This window comes from Oryza glaberrima, chromosome 5 (assembly GCF_000147395.1).
Source record: "Oryza glaberrima chromosome 5, OglaRS2, whole genome shotgun sequence".
Taxonomy (NCBI): domain Eukaryota; kingdom Viridiplantae; phylum Streptophyta; class Magnoliopsida; order Poales; family Poaceae; genus Oryza; species Oryza glaberrima.
The window spans coordinates 7,462,676-7,487,668 of record NC_068330.1 but is presented as its reverse complement, the minus strand read 5'-3'; the positions used below and the strand labels follow the sequence as shown (position 1 = coordinate 7,487,668).

The 24,993-nt window shown below is 37.0% G+C and overlaps 1 protein-coding gene across 1 annotated transcript; it reads left to right on the top strand.

Annotated features, from left to right (window-relative positions):
• The first annotated feature begins 355 nt into the window (after positions 1-355).
• LOC127774076 (achilleol B synthase-like) lies at positions 356-23,750 on the top strand. The gene is made up of 18 exons (XM_052300347.1): positions 356-553; positions 6,998-7,183; positions 7,668-7,757; positions 7,848-8,036; positions 9,232-9,316; positions 9,447-9,613; positions 10,446-10,634; positions 12,350-12,463; positions 16,014-16,136; positions 16,231-16,350; positions 17,349-17,447; positions 19,109-19,165; positions 19,951-19,997; positions 20,091-20,234; positions 20,320-20,497; positions 23,058-23,132; positions 23,231-23,314; positions 23,634-23,750. The coding sequence occupies exons 1-18, from the start codon at positions 356-358 to the stop codon at positions 23,748-23,750; spliced, it is 2,262 nt and encodes a 753-aa protein (XP_052156307.1).
• The last annotated feature ends 1,243 nt before the right edge of the window (positions 23,751-24,993 follow it).

Genomic DNA, 24,993 nt, shown 5'->3' with positions numbered 1-24,993 from the left:
CTTGGCATGCTCACGTGTCACTTTTTGTGGGTCCAAGGACTATATTAACCTAAATGATTAATTTGGAGAACTTGTTTGGACGATTTGAAACCTTAAGGACTGAACTGAACCCAAAGCGAAACTTCGGAGACCATATTAGCTATTCACCCTTACGTTTTAAAATATAATCTCAGAGCATGTGACAATACATAGAAGAGCTGGTAGGCACGTATCCTGGCCCCCTATCTATAAAAACAAAGGCATCCAGCATCCAGCATCTGCATTGCACATTTCCACTGCTTGCTTCATACATTTCCACTGCTTGCTTCACGTTTGTCACCAGGTGCGGCTGCAGGCTGGGCAAAAATCGATACTGATGTGGAGGCTGAAGGTCTCCGAGGGAAGGTCGCCGGGGCTTCGTTCCGTCAATGGATTCCTAGGCAGGTGTGTTTGGGAATTTCACCCTGATGCAGGTACACCGGAGGAGCGTGCCGAGGTAGAGAGGGTGCGCCGTGAGTTTACGGCGCACCGCTTTGAGAGAAGGGAATCACAGGACCTCCTTCTGCGGATGCAGGTATATGTTGTATATATATAACTAGCATACAATAGCATACAACCCCATAAAAAAGTCAATCCACCATTTTTCATATGCATTGATAGTACATTATACCAATTACTTTGGAGAAGGAAGATGTATTAATTTGGTTGTGATGTTGATGTTTCCTTTCACGAGACTCGATCACCTGCATAATGTGTGTTGAGGATGAAGTGGAGGAGATGAGATCGAATGAGGTTATGTGCTGGCCTCTGCGAGCGGCTTGGCAGCGTGCTATGAGGTATGTGCTACGCTGGGATTAGGATCCTCTGCAGTCACTGCACCATGCCTCTAGACACACACATCAATCCCTACGCTAGAGGGCTTACCTCGTGCCGACGAACGGATGCAAATAATGAAGTGAAGCTGGCAGCTCACTATCAATATCTACAAGTTTTTTTTTAATAATAATTTCTACAAGTATTGAGCGGAGCTCGTGGGGTTACCTGGCGACTTCGTGCCCTGAGCCAGGTCGTGATCGACACGCAAAATTATTAATAGCCTACCGTCCAATATAACTTTTTCACCTGGACAATGATTAAAAATCTGTTTTTTGTTTGAAGACATAAACTTTGAACATCATAAAAATAGCAAAACACAAGTGCGTTGACACAGGTGAAGTAAATTCAAATATGTACTTTAAAATAGATTTGGTAAAAACAATTGACTTTTCTCACCCTACAACATTGTAATGTTTGACTATCGGATTACATCAAGATTCGTGTGAGGAGTGAACAAATTAAATTTTTGCAGGACACGCCCATGGGAGTTATACCCATGCCCTGGGAGTACTAGCTAGCCAACCGGCCACGCGCAGGTTTTGATCAATTTATATGGAAGCTCTACATAAGTCACATTATAATTACAATTACAATATAGTTATAATATAATTTTAACAATCCAAGTTGGTGGCGCGGCAAGAAAATACAGCAACGCCATACTTGGTGGCGTGGCAAGACCTGCCTTTGTCAGACTGCATACATCTTGTACAGGCTAGGTTTGGAGGTAGGTGCATCCGTTTGGTTGCACCTATGCAAGAGTTAACACACCTTGCATATGGTATTTAAATAAAATATTACATATAAGTAAGATCGAGATAATAAGTCCTTTCCAATTTAACTTGCAACTTTTTTACTTACAAGTTGTTTGATGATTCTTTTTACCAAAATTCATCATATAAAATGTTAATTAAATTACTTGGCACTAATTGTACATGCAAATAATATAGGCCCCGTTTAGTTCCCCACAATTTTTTCCCAAAAACATCACATCGAATCTTTGGACACATGCATGAAGCATTAAATATAGATAAATGAAAAAACTAATTACACAGTTAGGAAGGAAATCGCGAGACAAATATTTTGAGTCTAATTAGTCCATGATTAGCCATAAGTGCTACAGTAACCCACATGTGCTAATGATGTGTTAATTAGGCTCAAAAGATTCGTCTCGCGGTTTCCAGGCGAGTTATAAAATTAGTTTTTTCATCCGTGTTCGAAAAGCCCTTGCGACATCCGGTCAAACATCCGATGTGACACCTAAAAATTTTCTTTTCGCGAACTAAACAGGCCCATATATAATGAGGTACTCCCTCCTTTCCAAATTAGTCATCATATAATAGAATTTAAAATTTCTCAAATTGATCATCATATAACCATATGGATATGGATTTCATCAGAATATAATTAATGCATCATAAGAGAATATTTGTATGCTAAGGTGTAATTAACATGATGTTTTAATCAATACATGCATTGTGAGAGGATGTGTGCATGGTGTCATGATTGATGTGATTTAAATTAACCTTAGTCAATTTGGGAAGGAGGAAGTATGGTTCCATGACTGGTGAGCCTAAAAAAAAAATCAAATATCATCTTATGTCTAAATATAATCAATATTAGACTTGTGTTGTTGTATATTTCAAATGAAAAATAATGGTTTAAAGGGATTTTAATATGATACACCATTGAAGAGATATGATATGATTGAAGAGATAAGAGATGGCAAAGAAGGAAAATCAACTAATACTAGCAGCATGTATTTTTGGTTGGTTTGCCGTGATTAACATGGCCATTATCTTTAACAAATTAAAGTGAGAAGCCACGAAGGCAAACGCGTCAATTCTCATGTGTACACCCACCCTCATTAATCTTATCTACTACTGTGGATATGTGTCCATCCATACAAACAAACACACAATCAATAAAATAGCCTCATTAGGATTAACACCCTCATTAGCCTTATGTACAACTGAAAATAGTTTTCTAGAAGGTCTATTAATAAAATTATTTATTTAAAATGTCTAAAATACAAAAGAAATTTAAAATTATTCGAGGATCTACCTTGTTTCCCTTCAATTCAAATTTCATTTGTTTCACAGTATCAAAAGTTTCTTTTCAACGGACTTCTAGTCCTCGGTCAGCAACTCTAATGGCCTTGTGATGGGAAACTGTTTTAATCCCTCGAGGGGATATCCCCTCGTTCTTTGCATGTCACTTAAATGGTTATGAAAAAATTTTAAAAAAAATTAGGAAGGTGTATTAACATGTGATATAACACTTCACAAACATGTAAGTTCAAATTCAACTTTACATCTCGTAACGAAAAAAACAAATTGAACCGCAGCTAGTTAACGTATATTCAGAGTCAAATTTGTTTTTTTCGTTGCGAGATGTAGAAGTTGAATTTTTACTTGCATGTTTATGGAGTGATATATCACATAGTAATACATTTTCTTAATTTTTTTCAAATTTTTTCATAACCATTTGAGTGACATGCAAAGAACGAGGGGATATCCCCTCGAGGGATCAAAATCCTCTTCCCCTTGTGATACCTATTGCGGTCATCCTTGTCCCCTAGCAGGCCAACCCCAAACCAGGCCAGGCCAAGTGTGGCATCCTCGATTGGCAGCGGGCAGGCAGGGAGGCGCCAGAGCTAATTCGCGCGCGCGCGGATCCTCCCCACGGCACGCTTTCTTTTTCATTTTTTTGTCGATTTTTTTCCTTTTTTTCTGATTACATTTTTTTAATCTTCAGCACACATTTTTTTTCAAAATGTTTTGAGTTGAAAGTTTTTATATCTGATTTGAAAGTTTTTAAATTTCGAGTTGAAAAGTTTTCAAATCTCGAGTTGAAAAATTTTCAAATCTGGGTTGAAAGTTTTTAAATCTCGAGTTGAAAGTTTTCAAATTTCGAATTGAAAGTTTTCGAATCTGGGTTGAAAGTTTTCTAATCTCGAGTTGAAAAGTTTTCAAATCTGAGTTGAAAGTTTTCAAATCTGCGTAGAAAGTTTTTCAAATTTGAGATGAAAAGTTAAAAGATTTCAAAATTTGACTTGAAAAATTTAAATTTCGAGTTGAAAGTTTTCAAATCTAGTTTTGAAATTTTGAAAATTTGACTTGTTAGTTAGAAAAAATCTCGCGAAAAAAAATCCTAACTACTACCATCATTATCTTAAATTGTAATTATCTAAGAGACTAAGATTAATAGATTAATCTAACTAAAAAAACCTGCGTCAAGGGCGCGTGCTGGCGTGCACGCGCCAGGTAGGACCCCCCGCAGGGAGGCGCCCGTGTGGCACGACCGCGTTGAGATCGATCGAGAGAGCCACCGCTTCGGTTTCCTCTCCAATCTAGCTCTTCCACTTCTCTCCCCAATGACAGACGAGGTGCGGTGACGTCTAAGGCCATTCCCAACCATCCGTGTTATCTAGTGTCCATAATATTTAATATATTGTCACATAAATAAAAATCTGATGTGGCAGGAGAATTAATAATGAGAGAGGTAAAAAATAAAATAAAAAAATCATTGCTAATGCAAGAAACCACCTCCACACAAAAACCAAGAATGAAAAGAAGATGATATGTGGATAAAAGTAGAAAGAAAAGAGATGATTGGATGAGAATTTAATTTGAAGATACTAATAATACTACAAGTATATATAATTTCTATATATAGTGTCTGTATCATACTACAAGTATAAAAACTTTGATAGTTACTGGTTGGGGACGACCTAACAACGTCCACGAGGTGAGATCGACAGGGCTAGCTGGCTCTACAGTTTCGAGGGTGCTATGTGAACTTTCCACTATAGGCCCATTAGGCTTAAAAAGATTACTTTAGAAATCATGCATCTTCTAAAGCGATATAAAATAAGCATCGCTAACATGATCCAACTTTAGTAATTGACAAATAGTGCTGATAATACAATAAAGAAAAAAACATAAAACCAAAGTAGTATCAATGCCTTAAAATAGGAGAAGACAAATATCCATTTTTTATCATAAAAATAACTTCTTTGGCAATTCTGCATGCAAAATTATTGACGACAACATACATCTCTAGATACTCTTGGCAAATTATGCTCAGGTTCTTGTCCTCATGAACATCAATTTCTGCATTTAAATTATTATCATGTTCATGTCCTTGATCTCGTGTACTATGATCATCCACATTCTTAGGATTATCACCGGGAATATCATTATAATAAGCTCGAAAAGGAGCCATGTGTAGCCCTTTTGTGATTCAATAAATTGTGCTTCTTTCTGAGCTCCAACAAATACTCTTTAGGCAACGTTCTAACACCATAAAATTGCTTTGTAAATTAAACAACAAGAATGAGAAAAATCCAAAAAAAATATTTTTTGGACTAACTAGATTCAAACGATGAGATAGACAACGTCACCTAAACTCCAGTTGGAAGGCTTGCTACCTGTTTGACTGTCGGTTCCTGCCTATAGTGCCTGCTCCAGCAATACCAGATATCTGGTCATTAGCAGATCAGGGCATTACCCTGATCTGGTCTTTGTTGCGAAGAATATCTAGAGATCTTTGTTGTCGTCAATAATTTTGCATGAAGAATTGCCAAAGAAGTTATTTTTATGATAAAAGTTGGATATTTAACGTCTCCTATTTAAGCCATTGATACTGCTTTCGTTTTACTGTTTTTCTTTATTTTACTATCAACGGTACTATTTGTCGATTATTAAAGTTCGATCATGTTAGCAATGCTTGTTTTATGTCACTTTAGAAGATGCATGGTTTATAAAGTAATCCTTTTAAGCCTAATAGGCCTATAGTGGCAAGTAGGGCTGTCAACAAGCCGAGCTCTAGTGAGCTCGGCTTGTGCTCGAGCTCAATACAAGGTCAAGCTGAGACTATGTAACTTTCTAGCTTTCAGACAGGCTCGGTTCAAGCTCGAGTGCTCGACTACCCCGAGCTTGGTTTGTAAGTAGAACTATGTATTCTCTCCGTCTCAAAGAAAACTAACATCCTAGTACGAGGTTGGTTTTTTAGATGGAGGGAGTATATTTCAAGAACATTATATTTAAAAAGTTAATTAATTTTTAGTTCATCACATTAATGAAAGAGGAAAAAAGAAATAAAATAAATATATGGTGCCAATACAATGTACTTCAATGTGTGGGATACATACAAATAGCATATTTGATCCCTAATTTATTAAATAAATAATAAAAATAATTTATTGTTAAGCTCGTTGGAAGCTCAAGCTCGGCTTGATAAAACACGTGAACTTTGTGAGAGGCTTGGGCTCGGCTCGTCTACAGCTTGGGCCGAGCTCGAATCGAGCCTGGGACGAGTCTAGCTCGAGGAGCTCGTGAGCCTTGAGCTTTTTTGATAGCCCAGGCATGGCAAGTCCGTCTACGGCCCTCAAAACTATAGAACCAGCCCTGGCCATCATGGGCACATGAGCCGATCCCCTGCTTTCCTCCACCTCCATCTGGCTGGAAGCTGTATGAGCGGTAACGTCCACGTACAGCTCCGTGAGAAGGTGTCTCATTCTCGTCACTGGCTGTTCATCTACCCACCGCATTCTTAGATGCATCAGCAGCCAACTTCGACGGGTCAATGAGTTTGCCATACAACACCCTATAGTTCTCCCTTTGTCACACGGCTTTGCTATACTCTGTCACCTTCTTGTTTTGCCCCTACTCCCTGATTGTAACCTCGGATGTGCTCTGTCCAGGCCGACACTGCTGCAGAGTTCCTTATGTATTGCCACCCAATTTCACATCTTCCAACAATACCTTGTCGTGTTATCATTGCTGCCTCAATCTTGGCCCCTTACACAAATGTGCTTTAGATAATTAAAATGTGGAACCATCGAAATGTACTTAGGAATGAGATGTCTAGAGTATAAAAAAAAAATCAAATCTCACTTGCATAGAAATGGTCTCCTCAGCAATTGCAGCCACACTCATCTTCGCAGAAGTAGCTGCATCTTCCCTATTATCATTCTCTTGTGAGTAACCGCTCACTAATTATAGCTCAAACTTCTGCAGATGGTTTCCTAGTTCCTAACAATTTACCTGGGTAGCTTAATTATTATTATTTAACGGTTTAATTCAAACTAACTGTAGAATCTACCATGAAATTCTGACCATTGTACTATCATCTGTTGCAGTATGCAAAACAAAATCGTGTTCAGGTGGATGCTCCAACCGATGAACTTGTCTACAGTACTCAAGTCACAGAAGAGATCATATTGGCATCATTGAGGCGAGCCCTAACTCAACATTCTGCTCTGCAAGCACATGATGGACATTGGCCTGGAGATTTCAGTGGGATTATGTTCATTATGCCTATCTTGGTACATATGCATTTTTGTTGAATCATTCAACATCGCTTACCTATATTTCCTTGAAATGAATTTCACTCAGTTGGTGGATATTGCTACGAGAAATAGTAATTTATATATGTGAGCCATTATTTAAGAACAAGAAACTCTGGCCAAAATGATCAATTAACAATGTGGGGTCAATGCATATGGCAGACATGACTTAGGAATTATATTTGTATCATTACTTTTGGCATATGTTACTTTAACTAGACATGGCATTTATATCAAAAGGAATTATAATTATTTGATTTATTCCTTCAAGATTACCAGTATTGCTTAACACACAACTGATTTACAAACTTGATCAAATGATGGTGCAGCTGTCATAGACGTCGCTTTAATTGTTGGTTCTCAGTTAAATACTTATTATGAAATAAATTACATAATTCATCTATGTAACAATGCATTTTGAGGAAAATTTATGTAACATTGTGGTGTTGATGCATTCTTTCAGATATTTGCTCTCTATATCACCGGATCACTTGATGTTGTTCTCTCAGCTGAACATCGACGTGAGATATGTCGCTATATCTACAACCACCAGGCATAACAATAGTAATATGTTAAATTCAAAAGATCTATAGCCTTCTGTGGCATAAAAAATGATTTTCTGTATGTGTTATAATCCATGTAGAATGAAGATGGCGGTTGGGGGAAAGAAGTTTTGGGACTGAGCACCATGTTTGGATCTTGCTTAAACTATGTGGCCTTAAGACTTCTCGGTGAGGAGAGGAGTAATGATGCACTGACCAAAGGACGTGCCTGGATTCTATCCCATGGAAGTGCTGCTGCAATACCACAATGGGGAAAGATATGGCTCTCGGTATGCCATCAACACAAAACTGAGTAATATATTATTTTGAGTATGACCGTGTGCATAATAAAATGTGTTCAGTTGGACATTCTAGCTATGTTCGATATAGAAAATTAGATAACACCACATGTGTTTCCGTTTTTTTTTACTGGAAGGACTGCCAGGGCTTTACCCAACAGTGCATTTTCATTAAAAGAAAAATGTACAAGAAGTTTAATTTACATAGGAGACCAAAAAAAACTACAAAGTTCGTAACCAATCAAAAACTATTTGCTTCAGCGGATCTTTCATTCTGCATATATGCAGAAGAACTTCATTCATAAAGAGTGCCCTCCAGGACTGGAATGTCGGCATAACATTCTGAAAAATAAGTCCATTTCTCTGTTTCCAAATATGCCAGGAAGCCATGAAGAAGATTTCCAGAAAACCTTTTTGTGTTTCGATTGATTGCATTATCCAAAAGATCTAAATATTATAGATAACTGCCTAATATAACATCAATAAATCTTATGCACCAAAGTATATCATCTAAGGGTGTACTGGATTGTGATGGTGTGGCTTTATGTAGTGGCCTCTTTATAGAAATATCTACTCTAAGAGGACACCAATATATGCTATGGATAGTTTTAAGTGCATTTATATGTTAGCTTAACATTTTGAATTAGGATTGCAATGTGGGAACTTATCTATGATTTTCAAACAGGGAACACCCTTATGAGCTGAACATTTGGTATGCATCATGTGCTAGCTTGTTAAGCTTCTTAATAAATCAGCATTCAGATCAAACTTTGCTAAAACAATCTGAATTGGAATTGAAACATGTTTCATTTGAATTACTGTGGGAATAATGATATAATAAATCTCTATTGGTATTGCCTTTTCTTTGTTAAATGCATTCATCTGATCATTGGAGCAATGCCCAATATGTGTCATGCTTTAGCCATACATAACAATATCAATCAATATTATAACATGCAAGGAACTTCATTTTAGTTTGCTATTGGTTTCACATTAATTTTGTAGGCGCAAGCATAGACCAATAAAATAATTACCATCCTCTTAGTTTAGGGGCTATTTGATATGAAGTCCACTGTTAAAAATATTAGTTGTCATTATTTGGTTGGTAGTTTTTTTTTTTCCATTATCTATATTTTTTATATCATACACTACAAGAGTTAATGCAAGCTATTCATATATTCTGAAGGTGATTGGTCTATATGACTGGTCTGGAAATAATGCCATCATTCCTGAATTATGGCTTGTACCACATTTTCTTCCAATTCACCCAGGTATGTTGTAACCTTTTCAAGGGACATGTTGGATGCTTTCCATGATTCCTGAATTATGACCACAACAACTAATATGTGTGACTGCCATTGCAATATTTTTTCTTACTGAGGTAAACATTATTTTCAACAGGACGATTCTGGGTTTTCTGCCGTTTGATTTATATGCCAATGGCTTACCTTTATGGTAAGAAGTTTGTTGGTACAATTACACCAACAATACTACAGATAAGAGAAGAGCTCTACAGTGTACCATATAATGAGATTAATTGGATAATAGCTCGGGACACTTGTGCCAAGGTTTGTTCTCATAAGATTTTGCTTCCTGTGAACATAACCATTATTTCCTTGAATAGAGCATCTTGGACAATTGATTGTTTCTTAAATAATTGTTGGACTACAAAATTACCGAAATATTTTACTATTACATGCCTCCACTAACAACTATATTAATAATATTTAGTTCATGAGACTTAATTTATATCGTGTGGCTTGTTTCAGTCATGTGCAAGCTGCTGAGTAAGTCATTTATAATAGAACTGCCTTAAAGTGTAGCGTTTTGAGAAGTTTGTTCTTGAATACTGTCTACCTTTTATGTTTAGGATTGCTTTTCAATCCTTCATGGAATTTTAAGTTGTAAACTTTTCCTTTTCTGATTACAACTAACAACATCAAATTCACACATCCAAAAATATCTTATTAAGTTTCAAAATGATTGCAACCATATATATCATCATTTTGAAATTTGTAACTATTTTATTAATTACATAGTCCTTTTAATAATTAGGATGCAATGGAATTCCACCTAATCAAAAATCATTCTTTTGTTAAATACAAATGGCTTTGGTAGTTGAAGGGTGAAAAGTGAAATTCTGTCTCTTAATGCAATAATAGGCAAGTTTTTGTGTATCAAGCGAAAGAATAAAAGTTAGCGGATAAAAGTCACACTACCGGTGTTGTATATGAGAATTGTAAAGTAGATCTCTTTTTCTAGGTTCTAGTGTCCAAAGTTTTATCCACCTACCTTTCCCCATTGATTTTCTAAGAAGTTAGCTTAAGTTGTGCTTTCTACAATATGTGTGGGAATTGGAATTGAAAACAAGGTATATAACATCTGTCTTTTTTTTCGCAGGAAGACCTTCGTTATCCACGATCATTTGTACAAAATGTTATTTGGACTTGTCTTAACAAAATTGTGCAGCCAATATTGAACCTGTGGCCACTTAATAACTTAAGACATGTGGCGCTGAATAACCTCATGAAACATATTCGTTATGAAGATGAATGTACAAAATATATTGGCCTATGTCCAATTAACAAGGTAATGTATGCAATGTTTACAGCTCGCTTGCTTTAGTTATAGACAGGGACAGGGAGAGGGAGAGTGAGTGTGTACCTTCAAACAATGTATCCAAGTGGGATGTGAAATTCTAGCCATCACCCTCTAATCTTCCGCTCCCTCTCCACATACAATAAGCAATCAAGGAGAATTCCTCTACTACTTGCCCTTTGAGGCCTTGTTTGGCTAACATGGAAAATTACCCCTCGGGTAAAGAACCCGAGGGGGGGGGGAGGGGGGATGTGGTTGATCCCGATCCTACAACCAATTCCCTTTCAAGATCCCCTCCAATCCCCTTCCCGACTCCTCCACCTAGAGATAACTGACTGCTTGTTTGCATATAATGGACAACCTAGACTAGGATGGGAAAACCCTCACTAAAATTTAATAGTTAAAAACAAGATAGGAAATTCCATAAAATTCAATGTTAACGGACATTTTAAACAACACAGAAAATATGAAAATTTTGAAAATTCTTCAAGAAGTTATAAAAGCAAAATAAATCAAAAAAATGGTCCATAAAGCAATAATACATATATAATTTCAATAAAAAAATTTATAAGTACATGGAGAATAGTAAAAAAAAAAGCCTACTGAAGTCACATAATACTAAGGACTACTACATACCTTAAAAACAAACAACTGGTATACAACTCTGAGATACTAATGTCACGACTCAAAATTTACTATCTTAACTTAGCTATGAATATGTAATACTCTCTCCTTCCATTTATATATGACGCTAGTTAGTTTATTATTTAGCAAACCAACATCATATATAAAATGGAAGGAGGGAGCACAATTTATAGGGGAAAAGGCAAAAAATGCATCAGGGGTAAAGGACTCACCGTTGCATAAGTTGACCTGCATACGAGATAAATACCAACACAATTAATGCATCGGCATCTATCAACACTACTTGAACCTATTTTTGGGAATCCACTAAGTAACTAGAGAATCATAGACAACAAGAGGTGCAATATATTTCTATATATTCATGAATTGGTGATCTAAATGCATACCACTGATGCAACGAAATTAAAAAAAATGCTCTCACATTAACTAAAAATAAAGAACATTAGTTTTCTTTGCTGGTCATAGCAAACAAATCAAGAGAACAACACGTTTACTCAAAGCAACACATTAAATTCATCATGTGTGGACCCCAAAATAACACATCCAAAATTATGAATTGGAGGCTATGTTTTTGCGTTACTTACATACCAGAGTATAGGATCATGACAGAACAAAAGGATTTAGAACCTACTAGTAGAACAAGAGATGTATCGTTTAGTACCCTTGCTGAGCCCAAGGGGGAGCAAACCATAGCAAACCACAGGTACTATCCTTAGGTCAGATGTCCTCCTCGTGGATGGGGAAACAGGCTCAACCCCCACCAATCCACGCATATAAATTACTGAACTATTCTTGCTCCTCCACCCCTCCACATGCTCATTGTCTGCTCGCACCACTACCGAGCTTTCGAACAAGTTAAGTCCATCTTTCTTTTCCTATTAGCATTACACTTATCAACAATATTGTCTCTATTGTCAACCCACACATATTAGCTGCTACTACCACTCCTAATATGCATTCTACTTATATGCCATCTCCTTTCTAGAAGTTGAATTGTAGTATCTTTCATCACACCTATCTGATTTGTATGCGGCTCATTAACAACTTCTAATGTTCTTTAGGCACTCAATATGATATGTTGTTGGATAGACAATCCAAATTCCGATGCATATAGGCTACATCTTCCAAGGATATATGATTATCTGTGGGTTGCAGAAGATGGCATGAAGGCACAGGTAATACCGATCTTGCTATTTCTCTATATTTTTTTTACTTCCTTTTTCCCGTGGTTACTTGTCTAAGAATGTACTTGACTTATATAGAGTTTGATAAAAGCCACATGCTATTTCGCAATAATGTGTGACTGGCCAATAAAAAAATCACTAGTTTTAATTCAATCATAGCTATGTGGCTCTTATTCTTATCTTTGGTTACAATGGTGGTGTCTGCACGCATGTTGATGCCTACATTACGGAAATTGGTTCATCACATTGTTTTACATTAGATCAAGTACCGTATAGTAGAACATAATTCATCTTGAGTCCATATTTTTCGAGCATAGGCAACTAACAGGTTGACACTACAACAACATAATTAGATTGTCAAAATAGGTGCTTTCATTTGTATGACATATGACATTCTCTACTTCATGTTGATGGGCCGTGACAACACATTCCAGTGCTTTGTAGTTCACAACTTCACATACTATCTTTAGCATATACCTCCTTCACTTCAAATGTAAGTGATGTATTTTTTTTATTTTATTTCAAGGTAAAATGTGTGATTAAAAATGTGTATATGCAACACTATTTGCAATACATCGGGCATCAGTAAAGAGCAATGCCATTGTGTTATTCGGATAACTTGTAAACCAACGTGTTCAGACCAGAGCCAATTAATCGCTAAGAACAAAATTTTTGGCATTCACTAACAACAATGTGGCACAAATTTCACTAACCTGATAGTTTTCTTACCTATATATAGTTGACTAAACAACCAGCACGATCATTTCTATAACATCGATGCCATCATATTAATCTTAGTGATCCAGCCACAATATGTTTGAGTGTAGGGGCAAAAAGGGATCACATATGACCATTATTGGAAAGGAAGAAAATATAATGCTTGTGTCATATGACTATGTTGTAGACGATTTCTCTGAGAGTGTTTACCCCTTCCTCTGGAGGTAAATCGAGCTGGTATACCTTGTTTTTTTTAGCACACCCTCTACTTTGACTTTTGAGTAGCCCTATGGTATCGGATTGCAATGTATGCATCCCCTTCTATTACGGGATGTGCCATGCCACATGCCACCTTCAAATGATGGTTTGTAGGGGCACATGCCACATGTACAGAGTTCGTATGCCACATGTACAGAGTTCGTATAGTGATGTCATTCACGACATAATACACCATGTCTGATTCTTGAGTGATGTGTCTAAGTGCCCGGTCTTCCTATAGGTTCGATTTGGCAACGTGGTACTTTCACAGTTTGAGGTTTCTGATCAGAGATCATCACCTTGCAACTGCTACACCCACACATCTAGTTGTTATAAACCATGCTCGTAGTCGACCTCACCATGAAGGTTTTATCCATGCAAGTAATCGAAGAAATTCACAAGAACAAGAAAGAACATGATCCGAATTGTAGGTGAATGATTAGCACTCAAAGTTGGGGTTTCACAAATCGGACTTGTTAACGGAGAAACCGTGGCATATGGCGATAGACTAATATAAGCAAAACCCAACTCTAAACAATGATAGCTACTGAATATATATAAGTTGGGATGTTCTAGGGTTAACCTAAGGGCGAACACCCCTTAGGCCTAGCCCACGATACAATTACAAGGCCTAAGGCCCATAACAGACTCGGACTTGATGAGATACATAGCTTGTTTTGATTATTCTGAACAACTCATAAGGAATTTTGACATGAGATCAAAAACATATGAAGGTATACTCCAAAAGCTAACAAACACGCACTCATGGGATCCGAGAGTCCTTCTAGGTTAGCGCTAGGCCTATTTGAAGTTGATGCTTTTACGAGGCCTGAACATGAATCTAAATCATTTAGAATTTTATCTCTTTGTTTTTTTGACCCAAAAGTGACGTGGTTGCATGGAAGTAGACTGAAGGACTTTATATGGTTCCCAATCAACTTGATCATCTGTTGTCTCCTTATGCTTGCTTGTCTTTGCCTTATCCACGCAAGGCAAACCTTTGTTAAAATATAAAACAAGTAAATCTTATATAGAAATGTTGCACCTTTGCTTTATTGATGTGTAATATATGCATGGTTGTATCCAAGCCAATAATGTCCTCATCATTAAGGGACATCAATTGACACAAAGCTGCTTCGCCTCCTGCATGATGCATTTATATGTGGTGATTTATTAGTTGAATTGGTACAGATGACTTGGCGGGATTATTGGTGCCAGCAATTTCTTAATTCAGGTGGGTAGAAACACCTCATATGTGCTGGTCTTAAGTGAACCGGCACATATGAGGATGTTACCTATGGGGTGTTCTGTAGTATTGGATCTGACAAGTCTATCAAATTCTTTGGTAGAATGTTTAGTGGATGATCCGAATTTATATACTCCATACAACATCCGCTGATGAATCCAATAGCCCAACCCATTAGCTAACCTAGACTCGTTGTTAATATGTTCTCACATCACGTATCAGTCGCATGTCTACCTCCACATTCCGATTCAAGCACATAGTGGGTGATGCATCGATGCTTGTTGCTTCACATGGTGTCGGCTCACCATATGCCATTGCCCCTTCTTTTGTTCAACATATATGCCACCATATGTTCAACATCTATAGGCCGTCACGACTTGATGTGAGGATATTGTATTGTTAGCTTTGCTAACTTTTGCATTGTTGAGTTGATGTTATATTGAGTGCATATACAAGTAACATCCAACAATTTTAATAATGTTTCGAGCAGAGTCGACTTTGCACCATTTTTACATCTGTAAACAATTCGCTCAACATCTGCACACTATCAACACTCGCTCCCACTTGCATACTTCATAGAAAAAGCGATGGAAAAAGTGTAAGTGAGGTGTTGTGTAAACTTGGGCTATTTCCAGAGAAGTGTACATACATTTTCTACAACATTGATGACATCGTATAAATATAAGTGTTCCTACCACAACATGTACAAGTGAACCATTTTATACAAAGCGAGGGAAAAAATGTAAGTAGGTACATACGTTGGCTTGTTCTATAGAAGAGTTGTGCTAATGCGGATTTTGGAATTGTGGGTGTTGCACTATTTATGTTAACCTTCTCTAACCATATTCACTAGATCCTGTATCTCCTGCAGTCTTATTTCCTCTGTATTTAAGTAGGATAACATAGTTATTCTTTTCCAAAATTATTTATAACCTTGCAAATCCTTGTGCCTACTGAATATGTACCTTGTGTATTAAATGTATTTAAGTAGGATAACATAGTTATTCTTGGACTAGTAGCGATACTTCTGTTTATACAAAAAAGGAAGTTTCTCACTTAGCCGGTTGAATATTTCCTATGGTTTTATTGGAGATGGTACAAATTTTTTATCATAATTTGTTAAATTTCTTAATATTCATTTGTTTGGGATGATGTGTTGATTTAACTGTTTATATGCTTTTCTTTGATGAGAAAGAATCAATAAAAAATGCATCTATATACTATATAAAATATGTATGGACCTTGTTCTTTTTAAGTCCTTTATAAAAACAATGTTGATTTATTTTACTAAAGGCTCTGGACAAAATTTCTTCATGACAGGTGTATGATGGTTGTCAAAGCTGGGAAACATCTTTTATTGTTCAAGCTTATTGTTCAACAGACCTTGTTAATGAGTTTAGTCAAACACTCATAAAAGCACATGAGTTCATAAAAAAGTCACAGGTTATGTGTTCTTCTCTACTTTTGATTCTTGTACAATGCAAAATGAAACAATATTTTCAAAGTTGATTTTGATGTCCTTTTTTTTCCCTTTTAGGTCCTTGAAAACACTCCAGACAATGAAGCTTATTACCGCCATAGATCAAAAGGTTCATGGACACTATCAACAGCAGATAATGGATGGTGTGTATCTGATTGTACTGCTGAAGCACTTAAGGTAAATGTATATTAGTTGTTACATTATTTTTCTTTAGAAATTTGAGAAACTTTCTTTCCTAATGAAAAATAGAAGATATAATGGAAGTAAAACTCTTTGATTTTTTGGTAAAAAAATATAGTTGTGCCATTCTAATTGCTTCAGGGAAATATTGATTTTGTTATCTTATGCCTCTAGAAGTGTTGTACAGATCAAAACACCACCCTACATTCAAATAGTTAGGTGGCTTTGTTTTGTGTTAATTGGATGACTGAGCGGTCTAAACGAGCCAGTTACTAAGACCAGGCCTTCATAGATGGGCGAGATAGGTTAGCAAAACATATAGATCACTGGTTTACAAACAAGCCCTTCTAGATTAACCCCTTTACACAAAGAAAAATTTGTGCATTTATGGGCTTGCCGCATTGATGGGTTGCCTTGCGCATTAAGCATAAGTTAGAAGTTGCAGAATTACATCCTACTTGATGTAAAGGTCCAATTCTGCATAATAATTGGAGGCGATAGAATTGTTGCTACTGCAATGTCAAGTGAATATGTTTTAACTATCATAGATGAGTTTAAAGAAAAGGGAACATCTACTACCTCCATCCAAAAATATAGCAACTTCTAGCTATGAATCTAGGAACACAGTTGTCCAGACTCATAGCTAGAAATGCTTTTATTTTGGGACAGAGGGAGTAGGTGTTACAGTAATATCTCTGAAACTATCAAAATACCAATAAATGTGAATTAAAGAAAGAGAAACATATAGGCAAAACTCATATGCATAGTAAAATGTTCATGGTGTTGAATATCGATGCCTTCAAATTTATATATTGAATATGTTATCACATTGTAGCAAAAAAGTCTATTGGTGTACTTGCACAACTGCAATGATGATACATTATATTTGTTGAATTGCTAAACTGTACAAACTTTTACAGTTCATCATTTGTTGATTCCAATATATGTACATGTTACATTTTTTTCCTGCTAATGCTTGCTTTTTTATTCTTTAGGCCTTACTTATGCTATCAAAGATCTCTCCAGATGTCGCAGGAGATGCCATAAATGGAGAAAGGTTGTATGATGCAGTGGATGGCATGCTCTCTTTCATGGTATAACTTGTACTTGAATTGTTCGGCATGTTCATATATCTAGTTTTCTGAATTTATCCTCCCATCTTTGTCATTGTTTCCCAAATTCGGACGAATAAGGGAATAATTTGAGCAAAGAATACTTTAGGGACAATCTTGTGTGGGCCATTTTATATCATATATGGACATTTAGATATTTTAGTACTAGCATATAAGCTCACCTATTCCGACAACAACTCTAAGACTAAACATTTCACAACACATTAAGTGTAAGCGACGGGCTGTGTATGTGGGCCTACAGCTACGGAAAGGGTTGAGTTGATGCAGATTTTGAAGCAATGTTTTTCTCATGTGTTATTAGTGTAAATTTTATTACATGGATGATTGTGGTTATGGACCTTTTGACCATGGGTTTGTGGTGCGGTCTGGGACAAGAACATCCACCCTTAATTAATAGAGTAGGTGAATGCAATACACTTGCTCATTAGTGGAGGTATTTGTGCTTCACCGGCATATAAACCCATGTGTTGTCACCACACCACATGCAAGTATACACATATGTGAGCTAGAACCTACCAATTTTTTTGGGTTATTGCAAATTTTGGAAGCTGGGAAGTTAGGAAGGTCATTCAAAATATGTTCAAAATATTGATGTTTAACTTTGACCCTATGGTTGTTAGGGCCCAGTCTATAAATGCATGAGTCATATTTTCTTGTACTTGCTTTGCTGAAACATTCCTTTATGCGGGGCCAATATTACTGGGACAAGTGTAAAAAAACTTGCTCATATCTTCCTTCATGCATTTCATAAAACATGAGAAAATATATCCTATGCCATTGACTATGTCGTGTTCTATTTTATACCATCAAATTTTCCATATATTATATGCTATCCCCATAAGTGACAACGAAAAAAGTTGTTATTAATGCATCAGAAAAGACCATATCGCCCTTCGTTTGCAGTGTTAATCCTCGCAAATCAAATTTAATCTTAAGAAATAGTTCCAGGAGCGATGGTGGTACACTAGTTTCATTAACCCATAAGAAAAGACTTGGTATCATTGAGTTCAACTGTCCTCATAGTATCATTCTTTCCCCATGTAAAATGATACTTTTATGTTTTTGCCACGATTTTTCCAACACTCACTCAGGTTTAATTAATCAGGTCTTTCCTCTGGGCTAAATCAACCCCTTTAGTGGACGCTAAACGGGGATGGTATAAAATAGAAGTTAAGGGAAAACTTGATGCTATGATGTAGAACCGTAACAAAGTCGATGGTGTATGATAGATTTCTCTATCAACATTATTAGGGAAAAATTGGTGTTGTTTGCAGCAGCAACATGAATATGATGTTGCTTACTTCTGCATATCGGTCATATATTGTTGTAACTTGTCAAGTAATTTTAGCCCGGGTAACTAAGGTTAATAATAATCTTAGCTACAAAAGTGTTTCTCAACTTTCTCATCTCGAATTTATGATCTTTGAGCAAAGTTTAAGTGGCAAACAGGAGTACCACAATCACTCATGCAAATATTTGTTAGGTTTAAATTATTATGCATTTTGGTTTCTTTGCTAATGATTTTCTAAATTTTGTACATTTCTGTCCTCTACTAAAACAGTGCAATTCAAGTGGATAACATTTCATGCCATTGTTTTGATCCCTATTTTGTTTCTTTGAAGAATAAAGATGGCACCTTTTCAACATATGAGTGCGAGAGAACTACACATTGGTTAGAGGTAAGTACTATATAGTCCTACTTCGGTTTTAGGTAATTAAAGTGATAAACCAAGTGCATCCATCATATTTAAATCATGTAAAAATGCTCATATAAGACTAAGAAGAATGAAAACCCATAAGCAAACATAAAACTTCAGCTCCATATTACAAATGAAATTATAAAAAAATGATAGGGTTTAGAGGTACTTCTTTTCATCCATTCAAATTTATTTTTGAGGTAAAATGGTCTAATTACAACATAATAGTACTTCCTAGACCATTTATGAAAACAATAACTTAGTTTCACTCACTACAATAATAGCTTAGAAGCAATAAATGGGTCTAGTTGTTGCAAATGGTATACTCCATAAAAAAGCATAAACTCTGTGGATGCAAACTCTTCTTTTGTAAGGGCGAAATATATTTTCATTATAAGGATTTACATTCTATTGGTTTGACACACATCCACCTCATCTAAATTACTACCTCCATTTCATATTATAAGTCGCTTTGACCTTTTTCCTAGGCAAACTTTGTTAGGTTTGACCAAGGTTATTATCAAAATATATCCAATATTAAATTTAATGATACGTATTTGGTGTCACGAATGTTGCTAAAATTTTCTATAAACCTGGTCAAACCCAAAGCAGTTAGACTAGGAAAAAGGTTACAACGACTTAAGTGTTATATCTATTGAGAATTGTCCAAATGTTATATACTTGTTTTACTGATGTTATACTTAAGTGTACACTAGTCTATTTTTTAAGAAAGAAATGTAAGAATGCTCTTGATTTTCTTTTCATAGGTTCTCAACCCGTCTGAAACTTTTCTGAACATTATTGTTGATTATCCGTAAGTGTGCTCTCTTGTTTGAAGAAAATACCATTGGTTTCACCTCACAACATGTGTAGAGAGCTAACTCAGCTGCCTTGAATGAATTAATAGATCTGTTGAATGCACATCATCGGTACTTCAAGCTCTAATCATGTTTAGTGAGTGCTATCCAGTGTACCGCAAAGAAGAGATTGGAAAATGTATTAAAAATGCTTCCAAGTTTATTGAGAACAAACAAAGGAAAGATGGATCATGGTTTGTTGTTCTTATTTGTTGCTACATATTATTATTTTTTTATGTTTACAATCAACTGTTTGATTACTTTTTAACTATGTCACAGGTTTGGTACTTGGGGTATATGTTTCACTTATGGAACATTCTTTGCCATAAAAGGATTAGTTGCTGCTGGAAGAACATATGAAAATAGCTCTTCCATTAGAAAAGCATGCAACTTTATTTTGTCAAAACAACTTAGTACAGGTGGATGGGGAGAGACATACCTTTCAAGTGAAACCGAGGTAATTCTTACCATTCATTTTCACATAATTGACATAGTTACCTCAAAAGTTGGGACCAAATATATTTTTGCAACACATATATAATGTTTAGTTCCGCATTTTTCCTTACATTTAACAAATATATCCATCGAATCTAAAACAACTAAGAAAATGAAGCAGACCTATATAAATTTCATTTAGTTAAGTGCTATGTCTGGCAACATAAAAATATCTAACACCCCACTCATCAGCCTGCATGCATATGTAATTGTAGCAAACAAATGTAACAAGGGCCAAATGGTCACATTGATTGAGCAATATAATTGTCTTTGTTCTGTGCCCTGGCCATAGCTGTTAACTAGTTAAAGTACAAAACCTATGTATGTTTGCAGGTCTTGAGAAATGCACTTGATTTTTTTCGTCAATCCCTGTCACGCCCGAAAATTACCTTTCCCGAATGCTAGTGTATTAATCCTTGTCCCAGAAAAAGCCGGGGTATACCGCAAGAAACATGATAGAAAAGACACATCTTTAATAATTATCATGATAGTATTTACACTATTTTAAACGCACATTAAGCCTAACAACGAAAGATAAACAACAGCGGACAAGCGAGCCTACGACTCCATATTCACAGACGCTCAACTAGGGTTTGATCCTAGACTCCACCTAACACTTCTTCTGCAAAGCTTCTTTAACTGGAGTGGGAAAGATTAAACAAGAAAGAGTACAACTACTATACTCAGCAAGCCACACCGGAATATGCACATAATACAAGGGGGTACTAGGAGTAATCTATTAGGGGTTAAGTTTTTCATAAAACCATCTTTCAAATAGTTAAAGTATAATGCACATTTCAAAGCACGATACTAATCTAGTCAAAATATTAATCAAGCCGCACACCTGTAGGAACTTGCCTTAACCCAGCCCATCAGGTCATAGTTCCAAGCAATCCAGTTTAACAGAGTAAAATATCTAACCTGGATATATTGCTAAGCTTGCTAGTAATGGGCACACGGACAGAGGGCAGAGAGGATAAGGATGACGGAAGAGAGGAGATCGGCTTGGCGTATAGGTGGCTCGGTGTTTTTTTCCACATATGTGTTGGTTTAATTAAAAACCGATACGAATGGTAATTTTATAGGATTCAACATGCTTAGATTATGATATGACTTTCCATGCTCAACGATACGGATTGCCAAGACTTCTATGACGGATTTGAACTGCACAACAGGAACATTTGAAACTACTGCACCTACATGAACAAGAAAACAAGCTACAACTCAAAGAAAAAAATAACCATATATAAAGACAACATTTAAGTTATAACATAAATTGAGCAACTTAAACGGGCCAATTTGGAGCTCGTATGGCTGAGAAACTACAATCCAAAATTATATGCAATTCAAGTGAATATTTCTAAACTGCTTAATTATGATTATACCATTAAATTATGTCCAATGCATCAGCGCTCGAGGAAAGGAAGGATCAAGCGACCAGTATCCAAGTCCCATGGGTCAAATGGCTAGTTCATCATACACATAAATATTCACTGAGACGGTCCACTAAAAAAGCAGAGTGAGACCCATGTGTAAGCCTCAGAGAAGAGACCAACAAGTGGATCCCATGGGACACCAAACAAGAGGCCACATGCACAAACACGCGGCTATGCGCAGGAGGGATGCACTGACCGGTGCCGGTGGCCCATGACAGAGGTCAACGATGCACAGAAGCATGGCAAAAGGCGAGGGCAATGGGAGGGAGATATTGGAAAATAGATCCTCGCCACGAAAATGAAGTCGACCGAATAGTGAGGAGGGGACTGGCGGTGTGGTCTTGAAGGCGATGAACTCGGGGCAGCGACGATGCTTCAGCTTGACAGCGATGATGTAGCTTCGGTGATCTTCTCGCTTGCTAAAGAGGCAGACAGTGGAGGGCTTGGCATTGCAGACTTCATGACGACGATGACAGACGAGGACGTCAACAGTTGGCGCTTCGACAAAGCGGGAGAGATGGTCATGGAAGCTTCGAGTTGACGACTCACGTCGCTCCTATGGGCTTCGGGTCACGAGGAGGTCAGGCTGGGAACTAGCTCGACAAGGAGAACCGAACGCAACGACGGTGTAGCGAGATGATGCATATAGTTGTAGAGTTCATTGACGAGTACAACCCAGCATAATCGAAATCGTTTGAGTCGGGGAGGTCCAAAGTGCAACAAGGGTGAGATTACCCTGTCAAAAGTGAAAACATCAGTTAAAGGGTGGTACAAAATGAAACATCAGTAATAAAATGTGGCCCAAAGTAAAATTTACTCTAAATTTCCATATGTGCTAGTTGGTCCTAAATAATCGGTGAATCAATAATCAACCAAACATGATCTAAACAAAAAGTAACATAATGCACACAATGCCTTGAAATTGATGTATTGGTCATTCTCTCTCAGTCATGCGTTCACAGCCATGGATGTCCTAGTCAAAACGACTTTGTATTTGCATGCAGACACACACAAGTCACACAACATAGGTACTAGCATATGAACATAAGTCTTGATAATGTTAGATTACACTCTTTTATTGAACAGGTTTATGTTGGGGCTAGTAGATCTCATGTTGTGAACACTGCTTGGGCAATGTTAGCTTTAATATATGCTGGTCAGGTGTGTTTTGTTCATTATTCATTTTAGTAGGTACTAATTGTCTATTATATTATTTATTGTATTACAATGTTATTTCATAATGCCTCAATGAAAATCAGGTTGAAAGAGATCCATCGCCACTATATCATGCAGCAAAAGAATTGATCAATATGCAACTAGAAACGGGCGAGTTTCCACAACAAGTGAGTATTCAATTGATTAAATGATTTTCTATTTTCTTTAGCACAAACATGTTCAGTATATGGATTTTCTATTTTTTGTAACACAAACATACATAGTCAATAATGAATTAATATACTAACTGCACATAAATATTATTTTTGGATTGCTCATCACTTCATTTTATTTGGATTGTTGTTTTGGTATCCACAAGAATGAAATGGGAAAAAATAGAATCATCAAGTTATGTAGTTTGTGGCCTGGCATTTATGGCATGCATGAATACTCTACCATCCACTCTTGATAGATAATAGTAGTCTAATATTCCAACTTTAATTACAGGAACACGTTGGATGCTTCAACAGCTCCTTTTATTTCAATTACAGCAATTATCGCAATTTATTCCCCATTTGGGCTCTTGGGGAGTTTCGTCGTCGATTGGTTCTACGAAAGAACTGAGCCTCATGAAATGACATAATTATTTGATGCCGAACAAAAGTTTGAACTATTTAAATATGCAAATGTTTTAAGTGGAAAAATATCATATACAAAAAATAAATTGCTATCTGATGTAGCAAAACTACTGTGGAGATTATGGATACCCCATACCCACACGGCATGTATATCCGACTAGGTATAGGGGTAACATATTTACATAGAATATCTTTAAAGGACTTGGGATAAATTCCTAACTTGTGTATCAAGGAAATATCCGAGATCCTAGTCGGTTACAATTGTATTTTATCTTTACTTGCCTATTCCGTTAGGAATATGGGCTGTATGTTGTAATACGGACTCCTCCCCCTATATAAGGAGGGGTCGAGTGCCTCATGGGGTATAACTTTTCCTATAGATCATACGATCAATAACACACTCGGCGGATCAATCCCCGGACAGGAGTAGGGTATTACTTATCATTGAGAGGGCCTGAACCTGTATAAATCTCTTGTCTCCAAACCCATCCACTTTTCCTGCTTGATAGCCACCCCCTTTTTGTATTGTCGAAATCTTGTTTCGACAGTTGGTGCGCCAGGTAGGGGTAGCGTCAGGCATCGACGACTTCGCCTTCCCTTCTGGGCAAACATTCCGATTCGGCAGCCTGGACTTCATCACCGAGGACTTCGGCAAGATCTCTCTTCTTGACTCGGATTCGAACCAGTAGGGAAGAGATGCAATCTTTGTCCCGTTCGATCTCCCGAACTCGGCTGAAATCTACTCCAAGACCGTCTTAGCCGAGTTGGCTCCAAACCACTCGGACGAGGCATCATCTACCTCTTCACAACCAGATCAAGACAAGGCGACCTACCCATCAATCCTGATGATGCAACCTGATGATTTGGCCGTTGTTTTCACCACAAGAGCGTCGTCTCCCCGTAGGTCTAGACAGGATCCGGCCTCGGCTCCGATCCAATCTAGGTTCAGGGAAGTCGGCGTCATACTCCAACCTCTTGGGACGTTTTCAACAGAAGAATTGGACGGCTACCTCAGCTCTCCCGGCGTCGTCCTCGACTACGACGACTTCGGCTACAACTACGACTTCAACAACCTCAACAATTTTGACGAAGACTACGAAGACAATTACACGCCTCTCTTTTTCGGCATTTTCATGGCCGATAACGAGACGGAAGGACAGCGTCAAGAACGTGAAGCAGAAGAGCTACGCACATGACAGGAAGCCGAGCGTCGCCGACTGGAAGAGGAG

Coding starts and splice junctions, on each gene's coding strand:
- LOC127774076 (XM_052300347.1), top strand. CDS start 356: ATGTGGAGGCTGAAGGTCTCCGAGGGAAGGTCGCCGGGGCTTCGTTCC. Junction 9,317..9,446: donor TTTTCTTCCAATTCACCCAG/GTATGTTGTAAC, acceptor TATTTTCAACAG/GACGATTCTGGGTTTTCTGC. Junction 12,464..16,013: donor AAGATGGCATGAAGGCACAG/GTAATACCGATC, acceptor TCTTCATGACAG/GTGTATGATGGTTGTCAAAG.